Raw genomic sequence first — 22,302 nt, forward strand, 5'->3', positions numbered from 1 at the left:
TCTCAGTGAAATCCTAAAATAAAATGTTCGCTCCTAGATTAAAATACTTATCTGTGTTACAAACTGGTGCTGAAAAATGTACATTACAAGAAAATAAGCATGCAACGCGTGTTTTAAAGTTACACCGGATCAATAAAATCCAAATCATGCACTGCTGGTGAACTGTGACCGAAATGTCAATTTCCTACAATGACAAAAGAAATTACATTGTGCACATTCCATCTCTATAGATGTTGTCTGTTCAACGTCTCCACCTGAAAAGAAATAAAAAGACTGAGTTTTCGTTATTATCAACCCGCGTCACGTGATGTCTCCTCAATCTGGCGCGCGCGCTGGACCTGAAATAAAATAAAAACTTTCCGAACTAAACATGAAACTTCCCCGGAATAATATAGACCCCTTACAGAAACAAACAGACAAACAAACACACACACACACATAACAATCAATCATGTTTCAAAGGGGGGTGGGGCAAGACCGTTTACAATTGCTTTTTAGAAGCAATTGATTTAAATTGTAAAACGACAATTTTAACCATTCTGTTCCGTTTATATAAAAAAAAAATCCCTAGGACCCCCCCCCCCCCTTTTTTTTTTTACCCCCACTTACAAATGAATGTGTTTGATCAACCAATCAACGTGTTCAACCAACCAACCAACCAACCAACCAACCAATAAATCAATCAATCAATCAGTGCATGTTTCCGTCTCATGTGTTTAATATGGAGTCCACGATCTCATTTGTTTCTTTCTCGCTTGTTTCAAGAAACACTATCAAACGTGTTGTTTAACCAACCAACCAACCAACCAACCAACCAACCAACGTGTTTAGTCAACCAATCAACATGTTTAGCCAACCAACCAACCAATCAATCAACCAATCAGTGCATGTTTCCGTCTCATGTGTTTAATATGGAGTCCACGATCTCATTTGTTTCTTTCTCGCTTGTTTCAAGAAACACTTTCAAACGTGTTGTTTAACCAACCAACCAACCAACCAACCAACCAACCAACCAACCAACGTGTTTAATCAACCAATCAACATGTTTAGCCAACCAACCAACCAACCAATCAATCAACCAATCAGTGCATGTTTCCGTCTCATGTGTTTAATATGGAGTCCACGATCTCATTTGTTTCTTTCTCGCTTGTTTCAAGAAACACTTTCCAACGTGTTTAACCAACCAACCAACGTGTTTAATCAACCAATCAACATGTTTAGCCAACCAACCAACCAACCAACCAATCAATCAATCAACCAATCAGTGCATGTTTCCGTCTCATGTGTTTAATATGGAGTCCACGATCTCATTTGTTTCTTTCTCGCTTGTTTCAAGAAACACTATCAAACGTGTTTAACCAACCAACCAACCAACCAACCAACGTGTTCAATCAACCAATCAACATGTTAAGCCAACCAACCAACCAATCAATCAACCAATCGGTGCATGTTTCCGTCTCATGTGTTTAATATGGAGTCCACGATCTCATTAGTTTCTTTCTCGCTTGTTTCGAGAAACACTATCTAACGTGTTTAACCAACCAACCAACGTGTTTAATCAACCAATCAACATGTTTAACCAACCAACCAACCAACCAACCAATCAATCAATCAATCAATAAATCAGTGCATGTTTCCGTCTCGTGTGTTCAATACGGGGTCCAAGATCTCAGTTTTTTCCGGTTGCTTCAAGAGACCCTATCCCAAGTGTTTAAGTAATAAACCAACCAACCAACCAACCAACCAACCAACCAACCAATCAATCAATATGTATGACCGTTTATTTATGACAGTTTCATTAAAACAATATGGAAGGAAAGACCTATGATCAATTATTCAAGAAGAATTGAATTTCAATATTGTTCTTACATCTCTTCTGAAAAAAAAATCCACATCCTTCTTATCAGTTATACTCTGAAACTACAAGTCTAATCGACCCCAAAATGTGCAGTCAGCAGGGCATACATGTACTAAAGGTTCATAAAACAACGTGGTGCAGATATCTCTCAAGACTTTTCCTAGAGAAAAGAAATGGCAATGCCGTAAAAATCGCTCCTTACACTGCTACTTTTGCATAGGTACTTTTTCTGTACAAAAAATCTGTGGTACTGGAAAATTACTTTTAAAATATGGTACTTTTTTAGTACTTTAAATTTATTGTAATATTTAGGTACCTGTTTTTTACAGTACTTGATTTGTACCTAATATTTGAGGTACACATTTAGTACTACACAATTAAAGTACAAATTGAGTACTTGAAATTTGAAGTACAAATCAAGTACTGTAAAAAACAAGTACTTAAATATTACAATAAATTTGAAGTACTAAAAAAGTACTATATTTTAAAAGTAATTTTCCAGTACTACAGATTTTTTGTACAGAAAAAGTACCTATGCAAAATTAGCAGTGCAGGGCCGTAAATCTCAGTGAAATCCTAAAATAAAATGTTCGCTCCTAGATTAAAATACTTATCTGTGTTACAAACTGGTGCTGAAAAATGTACATTACAAGAAAATAAGCATGCAACGCGTGTTTTAAAGTTACACCGGATCAATAAAATCCAAATCATGCACTGCTGGTGAACTGTGACCGAAATGTCAATTTCCTACAATGACAAAAGAAATTACATTGTGCACATTCCATCTCTATAGATGTTGTCTGTTCAACGTCTCCACCTGAAAAGAAATAAAAAGACTGAGTTTTCGTTATTATCAACCCGCGTCACGTGATGTCTCCTCAATCTGGCGCGCGCGCTGGACCTGAAATAAAATAAAAACTTTCCGAACTAAACATGAAACTTCCCCGGAATAATATAGACCCCTTACAGAAACAAACAGACAAACAAACACACACACACACATAACAATCAATCATGTTTCAAAGGGGGGTGGGGCAAGACCGTTTACAATTGCTTTTTAGAAGCAATTGATTTAAATTGTAAAACGACAATTTTAACCATTCTGTTCCGTTTATATAAAAAAAAAATCCCTAGGACCCCCCCCCCCCCTTTTTTTTTTTACCCCCACTTACAAATGAATGTGTTTGATCAACCAATCAACGTGTTCAACCAACCAACCAACCAACCAACCAACCAATAAATCAATCAATCAATCAGTGCATGTTTCCGTCTCATGTGTTTAATATGGAGTCCACGATCTCATTTGTTTCTTTCTCGCTTGTTTCAAGAAACACTATCAAACGTGTTGTTTAACCAACCAACCAACCAACCAACCAACCAACCAACGTGTTTAGTCAACCAATCAACATGTTTAGCCAACCAACCAACCAATCAATCAACCAATCAGTGCATGTTTCCGTCTCATGTGTTTAATATGGAGTCCACGATCTCATTTGTTTCTTTCTCGCTTGTTTCAAGAAACACTTTCAAACGTGTTGTTTAACCAACCAACCAACCAACCAACCAACCAACCAACCAACCAACGTGTTTAATCAACCAATCAACATGTTTAGCCAACCAACCAACCAACCAATCAATCAACCAATCAGTGCATGTTTCCGTCTCATGTGTTTAATATGGAGTCCACGATCTCATTTGTTTCTTTCTCGCTTGTTTCAAGAAACACTTTCCAACGTGTTTAACCAACCAACCAACGTGTTTAATCAACCAATCAACATGTTTAGCCAACCAACCAACCAACCAACCAATCAATCAATCAACCAATCAGTGCATGTTTCCGTCTCATGTGTTTAATATGGAGTCCACGATCTCATTTGTTTCTTTCTCGCTTGTTTCAAGAAACACTATCAAACGTGTTTAACCAACCAACCAACCAACCAACCAACGTGTTCAATCAACCAATCAACATGTTAAGCCAACCAACCAACCAATCAATCAACCAATCGGTGCATGTTTCCGTCTCATGTGTTTAATATGGAGTCCACGATCTCATTAGTTTCTTTCTCGCTTGTTTCGAGAAACACTATCTAACGTGTTTAACCAACCAACCAACGTGTTTAATCAACCAATCAACATGTTTAACCAACCAACCAACCAACCAACCAATCAATCAATCAATCAATAAATCAGTGCATGTTTCCGTCTCGTGTGTTCAATACGGGGTCCAAGATCTCAGTTTTTTCCGGTTGCTTCAAGAGACCCTATCCCAAGTGTTTAAGTAATAAACCAACCAACCAACCAACCAACCAACCAACCAACCAATCAATCAATATGTATGACCGTTTATTTATGACAGTTTCATTAAAACAATATGGAAGGAAAGACCTATGATCAATTATTCAAGAAGAATTGAATTTCAATATTGTTCTTACATCTCTTCTGAAAAAAAAATCCACATCCTTCTTATCAGTTATACTCTGAAACTACAAGTCTAATCGACCCCAAAATGTGCAGTCAGCAGGGCATACATGTACTAAAGGTTCATAAAACAACGTGGTGCAGATATCTCTCAAGACTTTTCCTAGAGAAAAGAAATGGCAATGCCGTAAAAATCGCTCCTTACACTGCTACTTTTGCATAGGTACTTTTTCTGTACAAAAAATCTGTGGTACTGGAAAATTACTTTTAAAATATGGTACTTTTTTAGTACTTTAAATTTATTGTAATATTTAGGTACCTGTTTTTTACAGTACTTGATTTGTACCTAATATTTGAGGTACACATTTAGTACTACACAATTAAAGTACAAATTGAGTACTTGAAATTTGAAGTACAAATCAAGTACTGTAAAAAACAAGTACTTAAATATTACAATAAATTTGAAGTACTAAAAAAGTACTATATTTTAAAAGTAATTTTCCAGTACTACAGATTTTTTGTACAGAAAAAGTACCTATGCAAAATTAGCAGTGCAGGGCCGTAAATCTCAGTGAAATCCTAAAATAAAATGTTCGCTCCTAGATTAAAATACTTATCTGTGTTACAAACTGGTGCTGAAAAATGTACATTACAAGAAAATAAGCATGCAACGCGTGTTTTAAAGTTACACCGGATCAATAAAATCCAAATCATGCACTGCTGGTGAACTGTGACCGAAATGTCAATTTCCTACAATGACAAAAGAAATTACATTGTGCACATTCCATCTCTATAGATGTTGTCTGTTCAACGTCTCCACCTGAAAAGAAATAAAAAGACTGAGTTTTCGTTATTATCAACCCGCGTCACGTGATGTCTCCTCAATCTGGCGCGCGCGCTGGACCTGAAATAAAATAAAAACTTTCCGAACTAAACATGAAACTTCCCCGGAATAATATAGACCCCTTACAGAAACAAACAGACAAACAAACACACACACACACATAACAATCAATCATGTTTCAAAGGGGGGTGGGGCAAGACCGTTTACAATTGCTTTTTAGAAGCAATTGATTTAAATTGTAAAACGACAATTTTAACCATTCTGTTCCGTTTATATAAAAAAAAAATCCCTAGGACCCCCCCCCCCCCTTTTTTTTTTTACCCCCACTTACAAATGAATGTGTTTGATCAACCAATCAACGTGTTCAACCAACCAACCAACCAACCAACCAACCAATAAATCAATCAATCAATCAGTGCATGTTTCCGTCTCATGTGTTTAATATGGAGTCCACGATCTCATTTGTTTCTTTCTCGCTTGTTTCAAGAAACACTATCAAACGTGTTGTTTAACCAACCAACCAACCAACCAACCAACCAACCAACGTGTTTAGTCAACCAATCAACATGTTTAGCCAACCAACCAACCAATCAATCAACCAATCAGTGCATGTTTCCGTCTCATGTGTTTAATATGGAGTCCACGATCTCATTTGTTTCTTTCTCGCTTGTTTCAAGAAACACTTTCAAACGTGTTGTTTAACCAACCAACCAACCAACCAACCAACCAACCAACCAACCAACGTGTTTAATCAACCAATCAACATGTTTAGCCAACCAACCAACCAACCAATCAATCAACCAATCAGTGCATGTTTCCGTCTCATGTGTTTAATATGGAGTCCACGATCTCATTTGTTTCTTTCTCGCTTGTTTCAAGAAACACTTTCCAACGTGTTTAACCAACCAACCAACGTGTTTAATCAACCAATCAACATGTTTAGCCAACCAACCAACCAACCAACCAATCAATCAATCAACCAATCAGTGCATGTTTCCGTCTCATGTGTTTAATATGGAGTCCACGATCTCATTTGTTTCTTTCTCGCTTGTTTCAAGAAACACTATCAAACGTGTTTAACCAACCAACCAACCAACCAACCAACGTGTTCAATCAACCAATCAACATGTTAAGCCAACCAACCAACCAATCAATCAACCAATCGGTGCATGTTTCCGTCTCATGTGTTTAATATGGAGTCCACGATCTCATTAGTTTCTTTCTCGCTTGTTTCGAGAAACACTATCTAACGTGTTTAACCAACCAACCAACGTGTTTAATCAACCAATCAACATGTTTAACCAACCAACCAACCAACCAACCAATCAATCAATCAATCAATAAATCAGTGCATGTTTCCGTCTCGTGTGTTCAATACGGGGTCCAAGATCTCAGTTTTTTCCGGTTGCTTCAAGAGACCCTATCCCAAGTGTTTAAGTAATAAACCAACCAACCAACCAACCAACCAACCAACCAACCAATCAATCAATATGTATGACCGTTTATTTATGACAGTTTCATTAAAACAATATGGAAGGAAAGACCTATGATCAATTATTCAAGAAGAATTGAATTTCAATATTGTTCTTACATCTCTTCTGAAAAAAAAATCCACATCCTTCTTATCAGTTATACTCTGAAACTACAAGTCTAATCGACCCCAAAATGTGCAGTCAGCAGGGCATACATGTACTAAAGGTTCATAAAACAACGTGGTGCAGATATCTCTCAAGACTTTTCCTAGAGAAAAGAAATGGCAATGCCGTAAAAATCGCTCCTTACACTGCTACTTTTGCATAGGTACTTTTTCTGTACAAAAAATCTGTGGTACTGGAAAATTACTTTTAAAATATGGTACTTTTTTAGTACTTTAAATTTATTGTAATATTTAGGTACCTGTTTTTTACAGTACTTGATTTGTACCTAATATTTGAGGTACACATTTAGTACTACACAATTAAAGTACAAATTGAGTACTTGAAATTTGAAGTACAAATCAAGTACTGTAAAAAACAAGTACTTAAATATTACAATAAATTTGAAGTACTAAAAAAGTACTATATTTTAAAAGTAATTTTCCAGTACTACAGATTTTTTGTACAGAAAAAGTACCTATGCAAAATTAGCAGTGCAGGGCCGTAAATCTCAGTGAAATCCTAAAATAAAATGTTCGCTCCTAGATTAAAATACTTATCTGTGTTACAAACTGGTGCTGAAAAATGTACATTACAAGAAAATAAGCATGCAACGCGTGTTTTAAAGTTACACCGGATCAATAAAATCCAAATCATGCACTGCTGGTGAACTGTGACCGAAATGTCAATTTCCTACAATGACAAAAGAAATTACATTGTGCACATTCCATCTCTATAGATGTTGTCTGTTCAACGTCTCCACCTGAAAAGAAATAAAAAGACTGAGTTTTCGTTATTATCAACCCGCGTCACGTGATGTCTCCTCAATCTGGCGCGCGCGCTGGACCTGAAATAAAATAAAAACTTTCCGAACTAAACATGAAACTTCCCCGGAATAATATAGACCCCTTACAGAAACAAACAGACAAACAAACACACACACACACATAACAATCAATCATGTTTCAAAGGGGGGTGGGGCAAGACCGTTTACAATTGCTTTTTAGAAGCAATTGATTTAAATTGTAAAACGACAATTTTAACCATTCTGTTCCGTTTATATAAAAAAAAAATCCCTAGGACCCCCCCCCCCCCCTTTTTTTTTTACCCCCACTTACAAATGAATGTGTTTGATCAACCAATCAACGTGTTCAACCAACCAACCAACCAACCAACCAACCAATAAATCAATCAATCAATCAGTGCATGTTTCCGTCTCATGTGTTTAATATGGAGTCCACGATCTCATTTGTTTCTTTCTCGCTTGTTTCAAGAAACACTATCAAACGTGTTGTTTAACCAACCAACCAACCAACCAACCAACCAACCAACGTGTTTAGTCAACCAATCAACATGTTTAGCCAACCAACCAACCAATCAATCAACCAATCAGTGCATGTTTCCGTCTCATGTGTTTAATATGGAGTCCACGATCTCATTTGTTTCTTTCTCGCTTGTTTCAAGAAACACTTTCAAACGTGTTGTTTAACCAACCAACCAACCAACCAACCAACCAACCAACCAACCAACGTGTTTAATCAACCAATCAACATGTTTAGCCAACCAACCAACCAACCAATCAATCAACCAATCAGTGCATGTTTCCGTCTCATGTGTTTAATATGGAGTCCACGATCTCATTTGTTTCTTTCTCGCTTGTTTCAAGAAACACTTTCCAACGTGTTTAACCAACCAACCAACGTGTTTAATCAACCAATCAACATGTTTAGCCAACCAACCAACCAACCAACCAATCAATCAATCAACCAATCAGTGCATGTTTCCGTCTCATGTGTTTAATATGGAGTCCACGATCTCATTTGTTTCTTTCTCGCTTGTTTCAAGAAACACTATCAAACGTGTTTAACCAACCAACCAACCAACCAACCAACGTGTTCAATCAACCAATCAACATGTTAAGCCAACCAACCAACCAATCAATCAACCAATCGGTGCATGTTTCCGTCTCATGTGTTTAATATGGAGTCCACGATCTCATTAGTTTCTTTCTCGCTTGTTTCGAGAAACACTATCTAACGTGTTTAACCAACCAACCAACGTGTTTAATCAACCAATCAACATGTTTAACCAACCAACCAACCAACCAACCAATCAATCAATCAATCAATAAATCAGTGCATGTTTCCGTCTCGTGTGTTCAATACGGGGTCCAAGATCTCAGTTTTTTCCGGTTGCTTCAAGAGACCCTATCCCAAGTGTTTAAGTAATAAACCAACCAACCAACCAACCAACCAACCAACCAACCAATCAATCAATATGTATGACCGTTTATTTATGACAGTTTCATTAAAACAATATGGAAGGAAAGACCTATGATCAATTATTCAAGAAGAATTGAATTTCAATATTGTTCTTACATCTCTTCTGAAAAAAAAATCCACATCCTTCTTATCAGTTATACTCTGAAACTACAAGTCTAATCGACCCCAAAATGTGCAGTCAGCAGGGCATACATGTACTAAAGGTTCATAAAACAACGTGGTGCAGATATCTCTCAAGACTTTTCCTAGAGAAAAGAAATGGCAATGCCGTAAAAATCGCTCCTTACACTGCTACTTTTGCATAGGTACTTTTTCTGTACAAAAAATCTGTGGTACTGGAAAATTACTTTTAAAATATGGTACTTTTTTAGTACTTTAAATTTATTGTAATATTTAGGTACCTGTTTTTTACAGTACTTGATTTGTACCTAATATTTGAGGTACACATTTAGTACTACACAATTAAAGTACAAATTGAGTACTTGAAATTTGAAGTACAAATCAAGTACTGTAAAAAACAAGTACTTAAATATTACAATAAATTTGAAGTACTAAAAAAGTACTATATTTTAAAAGTAATTTTCCAGTACTACAGATTTTTTGTACAGAAAAAGTACCTATGCAAAATTAGCAGTGCAGGGCCGTAAATCTCAGTGAAATCCTAAAATAAAATGTTCGCTCCTAGATTAAAATACTTATCTGTGTTACAAACTGGTGCTGAAAAATGTACATTACAAGAAAATAAGCATGCAACGCGTGTTTTAAAGTTACACCGGATCAATAAAATCCAAATCATGCACTGCTGGTGAACTGTGACCGAAATGTCAATTTCCTACAATGACAAAAGAAATTACATTGTGCACATTCCATCTCTATAGATGTTGTCTGTTCAACGTCTCCACCTGAAAAGAAATAAAAAGACTGAGTTTTCGTTATTATCAACCCGCGTCACGTGATGTCTCCTCAATCTGGCGCGCGCGCTGGACCTGAAATAAAATAAAAACTTTCCGAACTAAACATGAAACTTCCCCGGAATAATATAGACCCCTTACAGAAACAAACAGACAAACAAACACACACACACACATAACAATCAATCATGTTTCAAAGGGGGGTGGGGCAAGACCGTTTACAATTGCTTTTTAGAAGCAATTGATTTAAATTGTAAAACGACAATTTTAACCATTCTGTTCCGTTTATATAAAAAAAAAATCCCTAGGACCCCCCCCCCCCCCCCTTTTTTTTTTTACCCCCACTTACAAATGAATGTGTTTGATCAACCAATCAACGTGTTCAACCAACCAACCAACCAACCAACCAACCAATAAATCAATCAATCAATCAGTGCATGTTTCCGTCTCATGTGTTTAATATGGAGTCCACGATCTCATTTGTTTCTTTCTCGCTTGTTTCAAGAAACACTATCAAACGTGTTGTTTAACCAACCAACCAACCAACCAACCAACCAACCAACGTGTTTAGTCAACCAATCAACATGTTTAGCCAACCAACCAACCAATCAATCAACCAATCAGTGCATGTTTCCGTCTCATGTGTTTAATATGGAGTCCACGATCTCATTTGTTTCTTTCTCGCTTGTTTCAAGAAACACTTTCAAACGTGTTGTTTAACCAACCAACCAACCAACCAACCAACCAACCAACCAACCAACGTGTTTAATCAACCAATCAACATGTTTAGCCAACCAACCAACCAACCAATCAATCAACCAATCAGTGCATGTTTCCGTCTCATGTGTTTAATATGGAGTCCACGATCTCATTTGTTTCTTTCTCGCTTGTTTCAAGAAACACTTTCCAACGTGTTTAACCAACCAACCAACGTGTTTAATCAACCAATCAACATGTTTAGCCAACCAACCAACCAACCAACCAATCAATCAATCAACCAATCAGTGCATGTTTCCGTCTCATGTGTTTAATATGGAGTCCACGATCTCATTTGTTTCTTTCTCGCTTGTTTCAAGAAACACTATCAAACGTGTTTAACCAACCAACCAACCAACCAACCAACGTGTTCAATCAACCAATCAACATGTTAAGCCAACCAACCAACCAATCAATCAACCAATCGGTGCATGTTTCCGTCTCATGTGTTTAATATGGAGTCCACGATCTCATTAGTTTCTTTCTCGCTTGTTTCGAGAAACACTATCTAACGTGTTTAACCAACCAACCAACGTGTTTAATCAACCAATCAACATGTTTAACCAACCAACCAACCAACCAACCAATCAATCAATCAATCAATAAATCAGTGCATGTTTCCGTCTCGTGTGTTCAATACGGGGTCCAAGATCTCAGTTTTTTCCGGTTGCTTCAAGAGACCCTATCCCAAGTGTTTAAGTAATAAACCAACCAACCAACCAACCAACCAACCAACCAACCAATCAATCAATATGTATGACCGTTTATTTATGACAGTTTCATTAAAACAATATGGAAGGAAAGACCTATGATCAATTATTCAAGAAGAATTGAATTTCAATATTGTTCTTACATCTCTTCTGAAAAAAAAATCCACATCCTTCTTATCAGTTATACTCTGAAACTACAAGTCTAATCGACCCCAAAATGTGCAGTCAGCAGGGCATACATGTACTAAAGGTTCATAAAACAACGTGGTGCAGATATCTCTCAAGACTTTTCCTAGAGAAAAGAAATGGCAATGCCGTAAAAATCGCTCCTTACACTGCTACTTTTGCATAGGTACTTTTTCTGTACAAAAAATCTGTGGTACTGGAAAATTACTTTTAAAATATGGTACTTTTTTAGTACTTTAAATTTATTGTAATATTTAGGTACCTGTTTTTTACAGTACTTGATTTGTACCTAATATTTGAGGTACACATTTAGTACTACACAATTAAAGTACAAATTGAGTACTTGAAATTTGAAGTACAAATCAAGTACTGTAAAAAACAAGTACTTAAATATTACAATAAATTTGAAGTACTAAAAAAGTACTATATTTTAAAAGTAATTTTCCAGTACTACAGATTTTTTGTACAGAAAAAGTACCTATGCAAAATTAGCAGTGCAGGGCCGTAAATCTCAGTGAAATCCTAAAATAAAATGTTCGCTCCTAGATTAAAATACTTATCTGTGTTACAAACTGGTGCTGAAAAATGTACATTACAAGAAAATAAGCATGCAACGCGTGTTTTAAAGTTACACCGGATCAATAAAATCCAAATCATGCACTGCTGGTGAACTGTGACCGAAATGTCAATTTCCTACAATGACAAAAGAAATTACATTGTGCACATTCCATCTCTATAGATGTTGTCTGTTCAACGTCTCCACCTGAAAAGAAATAAAAAGACTGAGTTTTCGTTATTATCAACCCGCGTCACGTGATGTCTCCTCAATCTGGCGCGCGCGCTGGACCTGAAATAAAATAAAAACTTTCCGAACTAAACATGAAACTTCCCCGGAATAATATAGACCCCTTACAGAAACAAACAGACAAACAAACACACACACACACATAACAATCAATCATGTTTCAAAGGGGGGTGGGGCAAGACCGTTTACAATTGCTTTTTAGAAGCAATTGATTTAAATTGTAAAACGACAATTTTAACCATTCTGTTCCGTTTATATAAAAAAAAAATCCCTAGGACCCCCCCCCCCCCTTTTTTTTTTTACCCCCACTTACAAATGAATGTGTTTGATCAACCAATCAACGTGTTCAACCAACCAACCAACCAACCAACCAACCAATAAATCAATCAATCAATCAGTGCATGTTTCCGTCTCATGTGTTTAATATGGAGTCCACGATCTCATTTGTTTCTTTCTCGCTTGTTTCAAGAAACACTATCAAACGTGTTGTTTAACCAACCAACCAACCAACCAACCAACCAACCAACGTGTTTAGTCAACCAATCAACATGTTTAGCCAACCAACCAACCAATCAATCAACCAATCAGTGCATGTTTCCGTCTCATGTGTTTAATATGGAGTCCACGATCTCATTTGTTTCTTTCTCGCTTGTTTCAAGAAACACTTTCAAACGTGTTGTTTAACCAACCAACCAACCAACCAACCAACCAACCAACCAACCAACGTGTTTAATCAACCAATCAACATGTTTAGCCAACCAACCAACCAACCAATCAATCAACCAATCAGTGCATGTTTCCGTCTCATGTGTTTAATATGGAGTCCACGATCTCATTTGTTTCTTTCTCGCTTGTTTCAAGAAACACTTTCCAACGTGTTTAACCAACCAACCAACGTGTTTAATCAACCAATCAACATGTTTAGCCAACCAACCAACCAACCAACCAATCAATCAATCAACCAATCAGTGCATGTTTCCGTCTCATGTGTTTAATATGGAGTCCACGATCTCATTTGTTTCTTTCTCGCTTGTTTCAAGAAACACTATCAAACGTGTTTAACCAACCAACCAACCAACCAACCAACGTGTTCAATCAACCAATCAACATGTTAAGCCAACCAACCAACCAATCAATCAACCAATCGGTGCATGTTTCCGTCTCATGTGTTTAATATGGAGTCCACGATCTCATTAGTTTCTTTCTCGCTTGTTTCGAGAAACACTATCTAACGTGTTTAACCAACCAACCAACGTGTTTAATCAACCAATCAACATGTTTAACCAACCAACCAACCAACCAACCAATCAATCAATCAATCAATAAATCAGTGCATGTTTCCGTCTCGTGTGTTCAATACGGGGTCCAAGATCTCAGTTTTTTCCGGTTGCTTCAAGAGACCCTATCCCAAGTGTTTAAGTAATAAACCAACCAACCAACCAACCAACCAACCAACCAACCAATCAATCAATATGTATGACCGTTTATTTATGACAGTTTCATTAAAACAATATGGAAGGAAAGACCTATGATCAATTATTCAAGAAGAATTGAATTTCAATATTGTTCTTACATCTCTTCTGAAAAAAAAATCCACATCCTTCTTATCAGTTATACTCTGAAACTACAAGTCTAATCGACCCCAAAATGTGCAGTCAGCAGGGCATACATGTACTAAAGGTTCATAAAACAACGTGGTGCAGATATCTCTCAAGACTTTTCCTAGAGAAAAGAAATGGCAATGCCGTAAAAATCGCTCCTTACACTGCTACTTTTGCATAGGTACTTTTTCTGTACAAAAAATCTGTGGTACTGGAAAATTACTTTTAAAATATGGTACTTTTTTAGTACTTTAAATTTATTGTAATATTTAGGTACCTGTTTTTTACAGTACTTGATTTGTACCTAATATTTGAGGTACACATTTAGTACTACACAATTAAAGTACAAATTGAGTACTTGAAATTTGAAGTACAAATCAAGTACTGTAAAAAACAAGTACTTAAATATTACAATAAATTTGAAGTACTAAAAAAGTACTATATTTTAAAAGTAATTTTCCAGTACTACAGATTTTTTGTACAGAAAAAGTACCTATGCAAAATTAGCAGTGTACAATCGATCTCAGTGCTGTTATATATTGTGCGATCTACACCATCCAACATTAGTTATATGTAGACGAATTGCACGTCTGGCGTACTAAATTATAATCCTGGTACCTTTGATAACTTTTTACATCACTGGGTCGATGCCACTGTTGGTGGAAGTTTCGTCCCTGAGGGTATCACCAGCCCAGTAGTCAACACTTCGGTGTTGACATGAATATTAATAATGTGGTCATTTTTATAAATTTCCTGTTTACCAAACTTTGAAATTTTCGCGTTTTTGGCACAATTTTTTGGATCCTCAATGCTCTTCAACTTTTTACTTGTTTGGCTTATTACATATTTTGATATGAGCGTCACTGATGAGTCTTATGTAGACGAATCACGAGTCTGGCGTACTAAATTATAATCCTGGTACCTTTGATAACTATTGAATCATTGTATTTACAAATCATGCGATTAACTTTTCACGACTGATTAAAATTAATCATATGACTAGTTTAATCACAAGTTGAACAACAGAGCCCAGACGAACACACAAACACAACATTTTTTGATGAACGAAAACTTTGATATAGGTATTTGGTTTTCTCAATTTTAAGTGTGAATATTGAAATTTTAGTTTAAAGATACTGAAATAAAACGTTTGTCTGAACGATCATCGTTGTATGTATATAGATATAGTTTCATGTACGAAGAAGAGACAGTTACCTTCGTCATAATTGTAGCATAGGTGATTTCAAACAAAAATTTTCATGACAATTATAGGATGATCGTCAGTAAAAGATAGTAAGATAAGATTTATTTTGTTATAGTGTCACCATCCATTACAATATCAATATATATATACACATAAAGTCATAAGAACCTAACATATAAATATAAGGATGCCAGCCGAAAACGACTTATGAGACACTATCATTAAAACAAACATCTAATACATACAAAAAAGGACAGCTTTGTAAAACAATAATAAAAGATAATAATAAACTCGTCAATAAGAAATAAAGAGCTATATTCGTTCTTCAAAAATAAGAGAGAAACAGCGTCTATGTCACAAGAAATACCCAGAAAGTTATATCGGGTCCTTTTATAGCTGACTTTGCGGTATGAGCTTTGTTCATTGTTGAAGGCCGTACGGTGACCTATAGTTGTTAATGTCTTTGTCAATTTGGTCTCTTCTAAACAGTTGTTTCATTGGCAATCATACCAAATCTTCTTTTTTATATTGAACGTTTGTTTACGAAAAGTAGTAAACTCATCTATAGCTATATTACGGAGCACAAAACAAAACTCTGTGTATCAAAGTGTATAGTTATCCAATAATGAGTAATTAAATTGCATTTACTATAAACCTGAATTGCATGCGACTGTTAAACAAGTGAGAGATTTAGCTAGCTATTAAAACAATGTTTAATCCAATTTTGTACACATGAGGAAATGTCTGTACCAAGTCAGTTTTATGACAGTTGTTTCTCAGTCGTTTAATGTGTTTCAGCGATTGATTTTACCTTTCGATAATGGACATGTCCATTGTAGGACAAGCTATATGAATGTTCCTTTAAATAATGAATTTTTGCTATTTTACTATCAACTGTATACCAAAACCAAACTGTTCAGTGGTTGTCGTAAAACAAAAATTTCGTTCATTATTTTGTACAGAACTTAGAAATGTTTAACATATGTCATTTCAGGGCCTTTTAAAGCTGACTTTGCGGTGTATACTTTGCCAACTGCTAAATACCATACGATGACCTATTAACGTTTACTTCTGTTTCATTTGGTATTTTATATAGATTTGTATCGTTGAAAATCATACCAGATCTTTTAATTGTTATATTTCACAGTATATCTATTCACATTTCACATTTAAGTTAAAGTGTGATAGTCAAAGAAGAGATAAGAAAACTGATTAACATCAACTTTTCACTTTGAACTGTATAATTGAACAGATGATAAACTTTGGCGGGTTAAATTTGTTAAATTAGTTGTTTGATTACCGTTTGGAACTTGACAAACCACATGATGTTGACTCGTGCAATCATCATAATACCAACGAAGATCACTACTCGCCATGTATGTACATGGTGAACTGAAACTATATGTCTGAGCAGGTGCCCAGTATGAGTAGGCTAAGGCGCTGCATGTCCCCTGCCAGTAACCCGTATTAAGATCCACAGAGTAAAGTCCGGTCCATGCATGGCTTGTCCTACAATGACAAGTTTTTGAAATGTTATTGTTAATGTTTATTTGTACTGATATGAACATTTAGTAATAATGCAGTTATGAAAACGTTTATCTGTAATGTAATAATGTTCAAAAATTGTCGTCTTTTGTTTAGTTGGAGTCTTCATGAAACTTGTATTATACACAGTCTTTGTGCTTTTATCAAGGGTGTGCCATAATGTAAATAAAAGTGCAGTACGACTCGCCAAAAGTAACAATTGAAGGACAATTTATTTTCCCCCGGCAATTTGAATACCAAATACTGGCTTTTGTAGTACATGTGTAATGTATTCCATAACACCAACATCGACATAATAGGCACTGCTTTTAAAAAAATAATTCTAACAACCAATTTATACGAATATACCATTTGTTTCAGGAAAAAGTAACGATAATAACGTCTTTCCCGATACAATATAATACGCGATAATATGAATGCAGAGGAAACTGAGGTGATTAAAGATAAGATCAGTTACTAGCAACAAGCGACACAAAATCATTCGAATTATGATATAACGATTAAAGGTGTTAAGGTCTTTTCTAAACTATTTTGAATTATCATATTACAATATTTTTTTTCAATGGTATGACATAATTTGATGTGTTAATAGGAATTTCAATGAATAGTTAAATGTCACCGGTGTTCTAGAACGTGTGCATGTCATGATGGTTATTCCTTTGATGTGTCAACCAAAGGGGGAAGTAATTAAAAATGTTCAATATTCATGAATTTTTCATGTTGAATGTTAATTCAATGTTGATTTTCTGTCACCACACAAGGTTTTTTTCATATGCTGAACTTTTTCATTTGGTTTGTTTTAGGTTTATGCATTAGATATTCTAAACATAATCTATTATGTAAAAAATTAAAAAGCTAAATTATCAAACTCCCAAACAGTATTTTATCAAATTACTAAATCAAAAGCTCAAAAACATCAAACGAATGTAAGCAAGTGTCATATTTCTGACTTGGTCCAGGTATTTCCGCATGTAAAACCTGGTTTTATATCTAGCCAAATATCTCTCTAATATGATAGTCGCATAGAATTCCATTATATTGACAACAAATATAGGCAAACAAATAGAACAATTGGTAAAATTTTGTTTTAATCTTAACTATTATAAAAAGTGACTGGTTTTCAAGGAATAACGATTTAGCGTTAACAGGATTGTAAATGTAGCTGTTGGATTTTTTGAATTTGTTTGTATTTCAATATGCCAATTTATAAAAATTGTATTCTCAAATTTATAAAAGAAAAAAACTTTATAACTTGTTCATCGATAATTTTAAAAAAACACAACGAAATGACGAATTTAGTTTAGAATTTGTTTCACTCTCATTTATGCATCTCAATATCTCTATCATAATCAATGTGATATGTCTGTTGATATGATCATTTCGTTTTAGGAAAAAAATCTTTCGTGCTTTTGTTAAGTTCATTTTAACGTCACATCTTTGAAACAAGTGATTATAATAGCAAAATTCAAAGTTAAGTTGATAGGGAAACTAGCATAAGGCAAGTCCAAAGGCATATCTACAGAGAAGTTTACTTAATTAGATCAATCAAAAACGTTACGGAAATTAAAGTTTTTGCAAAACGGTAAGACCAAATACATCTTGACTCACATTAAAAAGTTCTCGCATACCGACAAGGAGACAGATTAATCGTTAGCTACATTAGGATATGGGTATTATTGAAGGAACTTTACTTACACACTCAAAATGCTCCTGATATCACACAGACAGAAAAGAAGATAAGATGTTTTTTTTTCGAACTGCCATACCTCAGTCTATTTTTTATGAATGTTAGTCTGATCAAATAACTTCTGATAGCACGAACAACATTAGTATGCCAAGCGAGCAACACCAACAAATTGTCCGGTTCTAACCTGGTGTGGTTCAAAATTAAATGAACGTTGAATTATGAATTCACTCATAATTACCTCCTTGTTTAATATTTGATTCTAGTGTGCTGGAGGAAAAATTCTGCTGATTATTTGTTTTAGACAAACGCCTACACGATGTAATATGTTTTCTATTTTAAAAGATTGCTTTTCTATTTATAAATCAATTTCCTTTTTAAGATAAAAAAAAAATTAAAACAGAAACAGAGAATTTGTAATGTAGATAACAATCCGACCAACTGGAAAACACCAGCACAGCGTAACAATTAATCAGCCTAAGCCGGGCACTAGATAGGGTCAATCATGGTTTGTGATATATCAATCCTTTCCCTATATTTCTAACTAATATAGAATAAACAAACACGCAGCAATACCTGGAGTAAAATCAAGTTATAAAGATAGAAACAATCTTTAAAAATATTTTCGTATCAAATGTTGTTTCTACATGTTCTATGTGATGTGGCTGATTTTAATTAGCAGTTATTACTCGTAGTAATACTAAAACAGGTCCGCAATATTTGGTGCATAGTAACAATCCATTGGAATTCCGATAACTTGACGATTTAGGCAATCTCTTTAGCAAACAAAAATATTATCTTTATAAATGCAAGTGGCAGTTATCTATCGTATTAAAGCAGAGTCAATTGAAATAGTGCTTTTGTTTGTTGTAACTAAATAATAACGTACACGAGTTTCAACAAATAAATTTGCATTCATAATTTTGAAATAGTTGTGCGGTGTATTGTCTTTATATTATATATTTGAAGGCCACTTTTCTATTTTGCGACGATGTTTAAGGTTATGGTACTTTCTGTAATTATTTAACATTGAACAGCTGTATACTACTTTTGCCATTATTTTTTCATTCCATATTTTATTTATTTGTGTATTGACACTGTTTTAGAGATCAAATGTATTCGCTCAATGTATGTTCACTTGTATTTATATGTCTTTTAGGTGTTGAAGCCATTTCAATTGATATTTTATAGTGTGTCGTTTTATGTTGTGATGTAACACTACTTTTGCGGGTAATTGTAAAAGGTTGTTACCCATTAAAACGTGTAAACACGCTGCACGTTTTGCACTAGGTATAGAACCTGATGTTCAGAATATAGTTGTCGTTTGTTGGTGTGGTTCATAAGTGTGTCTCGTTTCTTGTATTATTTTAAATAGACGAGACCGTTGGTATTCATTTTTGAATGTTTTGACACTTGGCATACCAAAGTTACCACTTCGTTCGTATATTTGAGTATAAAAAATCTGTGACGATCCTCTTGTCTGCAGGAGAGACATAAATTAACATGCAACGTGGAGAAATGGAATCACAATGTCTCAAAAGACAGAACAATGTGAACAAAAATGCTTCACAGCTACTTTTGCATAGGTACTATTTCTGTACTTAAAATCTACAGTACTGGAAATTTATTTTTAATATTTAGTACTATTTCTTTACTTTAAAATTATTGTAATGTTTAGGTACTTGTATTTTCCAGTACTTGATTTGTTCTTGTAATATTGGTACAAAAATAATACCAACATTGGTCACAGTATTCCATGTTGGAACATTGTAACTTTGAGAGATATGAAACAGACAAACTTTCAAAATGCTAAAAATGTAACTGTGTAACCAGAAATCTGTAGTACTTAAATTTCAAGTACAAATCAAGTACTATTAAATACAAGTACCTAAAGTAACTAAATATTTCAATAATTTTAAAGAAACAAAATAGTACTGAACATTAAAAGTAAACTTCCAGTACTACAGATTTTTGGTACATAAATAGTACCTATGCAAAAGTAGCTGTGTACACTGGAAACAAGATAAAATATAATGGTTACTGCAACAAAAGTTCTGTGTGATTGGTTAAATAACACATAAATATTATTTTTAACTATTTTGATCTGAGCGTCACTGATGAGTCTTATGTAGACGAAACGCCCGTCTGGCGTAAAAAAATATAATCCTGGTACTTTTGATAACTATTTACACCACTGGGTCGATGCCACTGCTGGTGGACGTTTCGTCCCCGAGGTTATCACCAGCCCAGTAGTCAGCACTTCGGTGTTGACATGAATATCAATTATATGGTCATTTTTATAAATTTTCTGTTTACAAAACTTTGACTTTTTCGAATAACTAAGGTTTTTCTTACCTCAGGAGTAGATAACCTTAGCCGTATTTGGCACAACTTTTTGGAATTTTGGATCCTCAATGCTCTTCAACTTTGTATTTATTTGGCTTTTTAACTTTTTTGATCTGAGCGTCACTGATGAGTCTTATGTAGACGAAACACGCGTCTGGCGTAAAAAATTATAATCCTGGTACTTTTGATAACTATTTACACCACTGGGTCGATGCCACTGCTGGTGGACGTTTCGTCCCCGAGGGTATCACCAGCCCAGTAGTCAGCACTTCGGTGTTGACATGAATATCAATTGTATGGTCATTTTTATAAATTTTCTGTTTACAAAACTTTGAATTTTTCGAATAACTAAGGTTTTTCTTACCCCAGGAGTAGATAATTTTAGCCGTATTTGGCACAACTTTTTGGAATTTTGGATCCTCAATGCTCTTCAACTTTGTATTTATTTGGCTTTTTAACTATTTTGATTTGAGCGTCACTGATGAGTCTTATGTAGACGAAACACGCGTCTGGCGTAAAAAATTATAATCCTGGTACTTTTGATAACTATAAATAACGTTTCCATTAAGTATACATATAGTCATTACGATTTTTAACCCTTTTGTCGTGTATTCATAGAAAAAAAGAATAATTGTATTGCAAGACAAGAAGACATGAAATACCATTGAGCACTCCAGTCGTTGTCCTTATACCATTCTACCATTAAAATGGCTGCCTGTGAATCCAAACTAACAAGATCTCCACCCTTTACTTCACACCAGGTGGCAGCACTAACCCATGACATTGTTGTAGGGTTAAATACCAACTGATAGTTAGTATTAGCGTTTTCAGTAACTGAAAAATGAAAATAAAATACTTCTTTATACAAATTAAGTCCTTGTAAATTTGTAAATTTTGTTTCAGGTAGGAAAAGAAAAACAAATACAAGCAAAATCATTTAGAAATAAAGAGTGAAAAGAAATATATTTTTCATCATCAGAAAGCAAGCTTCGTTTGCTGGTTAGCAATCAAACAACATCTCCTGATTTCCTTATAGTAGTACTGAGTGAATATGAGAACTTTCCATTTACTAATCCGCCCGTCTATCTATTTTAACTTACTGTAGTACAGACTCACTTGTAAATATTGAAGATAATTTTTACCTCTTTTTTTTACAGAAATAAGGTGATGTTTTTATGGGTTTTTTGTGTCTATTTTTGTATTCTGTTTTAGTATGATTTTTTTTTAAGTCAATAACCTTTTCATCATGAACTTATAATAGTGCAAGTATTGAGCAAACGGCACTTTTCGGAGTAATTGGCATTGCAAATTTCAAATATACGAGGAAAAGGTGTATTCGTCTTACAATTTGATAATGTTATTGATTATATTTTTTTATGAAAAAGTATCCATTGTATGTTTAGAATGACACTTTCATAAACCAATCCATCACACTTAAATTCAAACTTGTTCTATATTGACAATTGCTTATGTTTTAATTAGAATGTACGACAATTATGACTCAATTATGAAAAAAAT

The 22,302-nt window shown here is 34.7% G+C and overlaps 1 protein-coding gene across 1 annotated transcript in view; it reads right to left on the reverse strand.

Annotated features, from left to right (window-relative positions):
* Positions 1 to 21,598, reverse strand: part of LOC134727319 (uncharacterized) — a 286,564-nt gene extending 264,966 nt beyond the window's left edge. Inside the window, exons 1-2 of the mRNA XM_063591696.1 lie at positions 21,447 to 21,598; positions 16,510 to 16,718 (exon numbers count right to left, since the gene is read on the reverse strand). Of these exons, the coding sequence (XP_063447766.1) occupies positions 16,510 to 16,718; positions 21,447 to 21,568 (331 nt within the window). The 5' untranslated portion in view covers positions 21,569 to 21,598. The remainder of the gene's footprint in view (positions 1 to 16,509; positions 16,719 to 21,446) is intronic.
* Positions 21,599 to 22,302: the final 704 nt, after the last annotated feature.

Source organism: Mytilus trossulus, chromosome 8 (assembly GCF_036588685.1).
Source record: "Mytilus trossulus isolate FHL-02 chromosome 8, PNRI_Mtr1.1.1.hap1, whole genome shotgun sequence".
In the NCBI taxonomy this organism is placed as follows: domain Eukaryota; kingdom Metazoa; phylum Mollusca; class Bivalvia; order Mytilida; family Mytilidae; genus Mytilus; species Mytilus trossulus.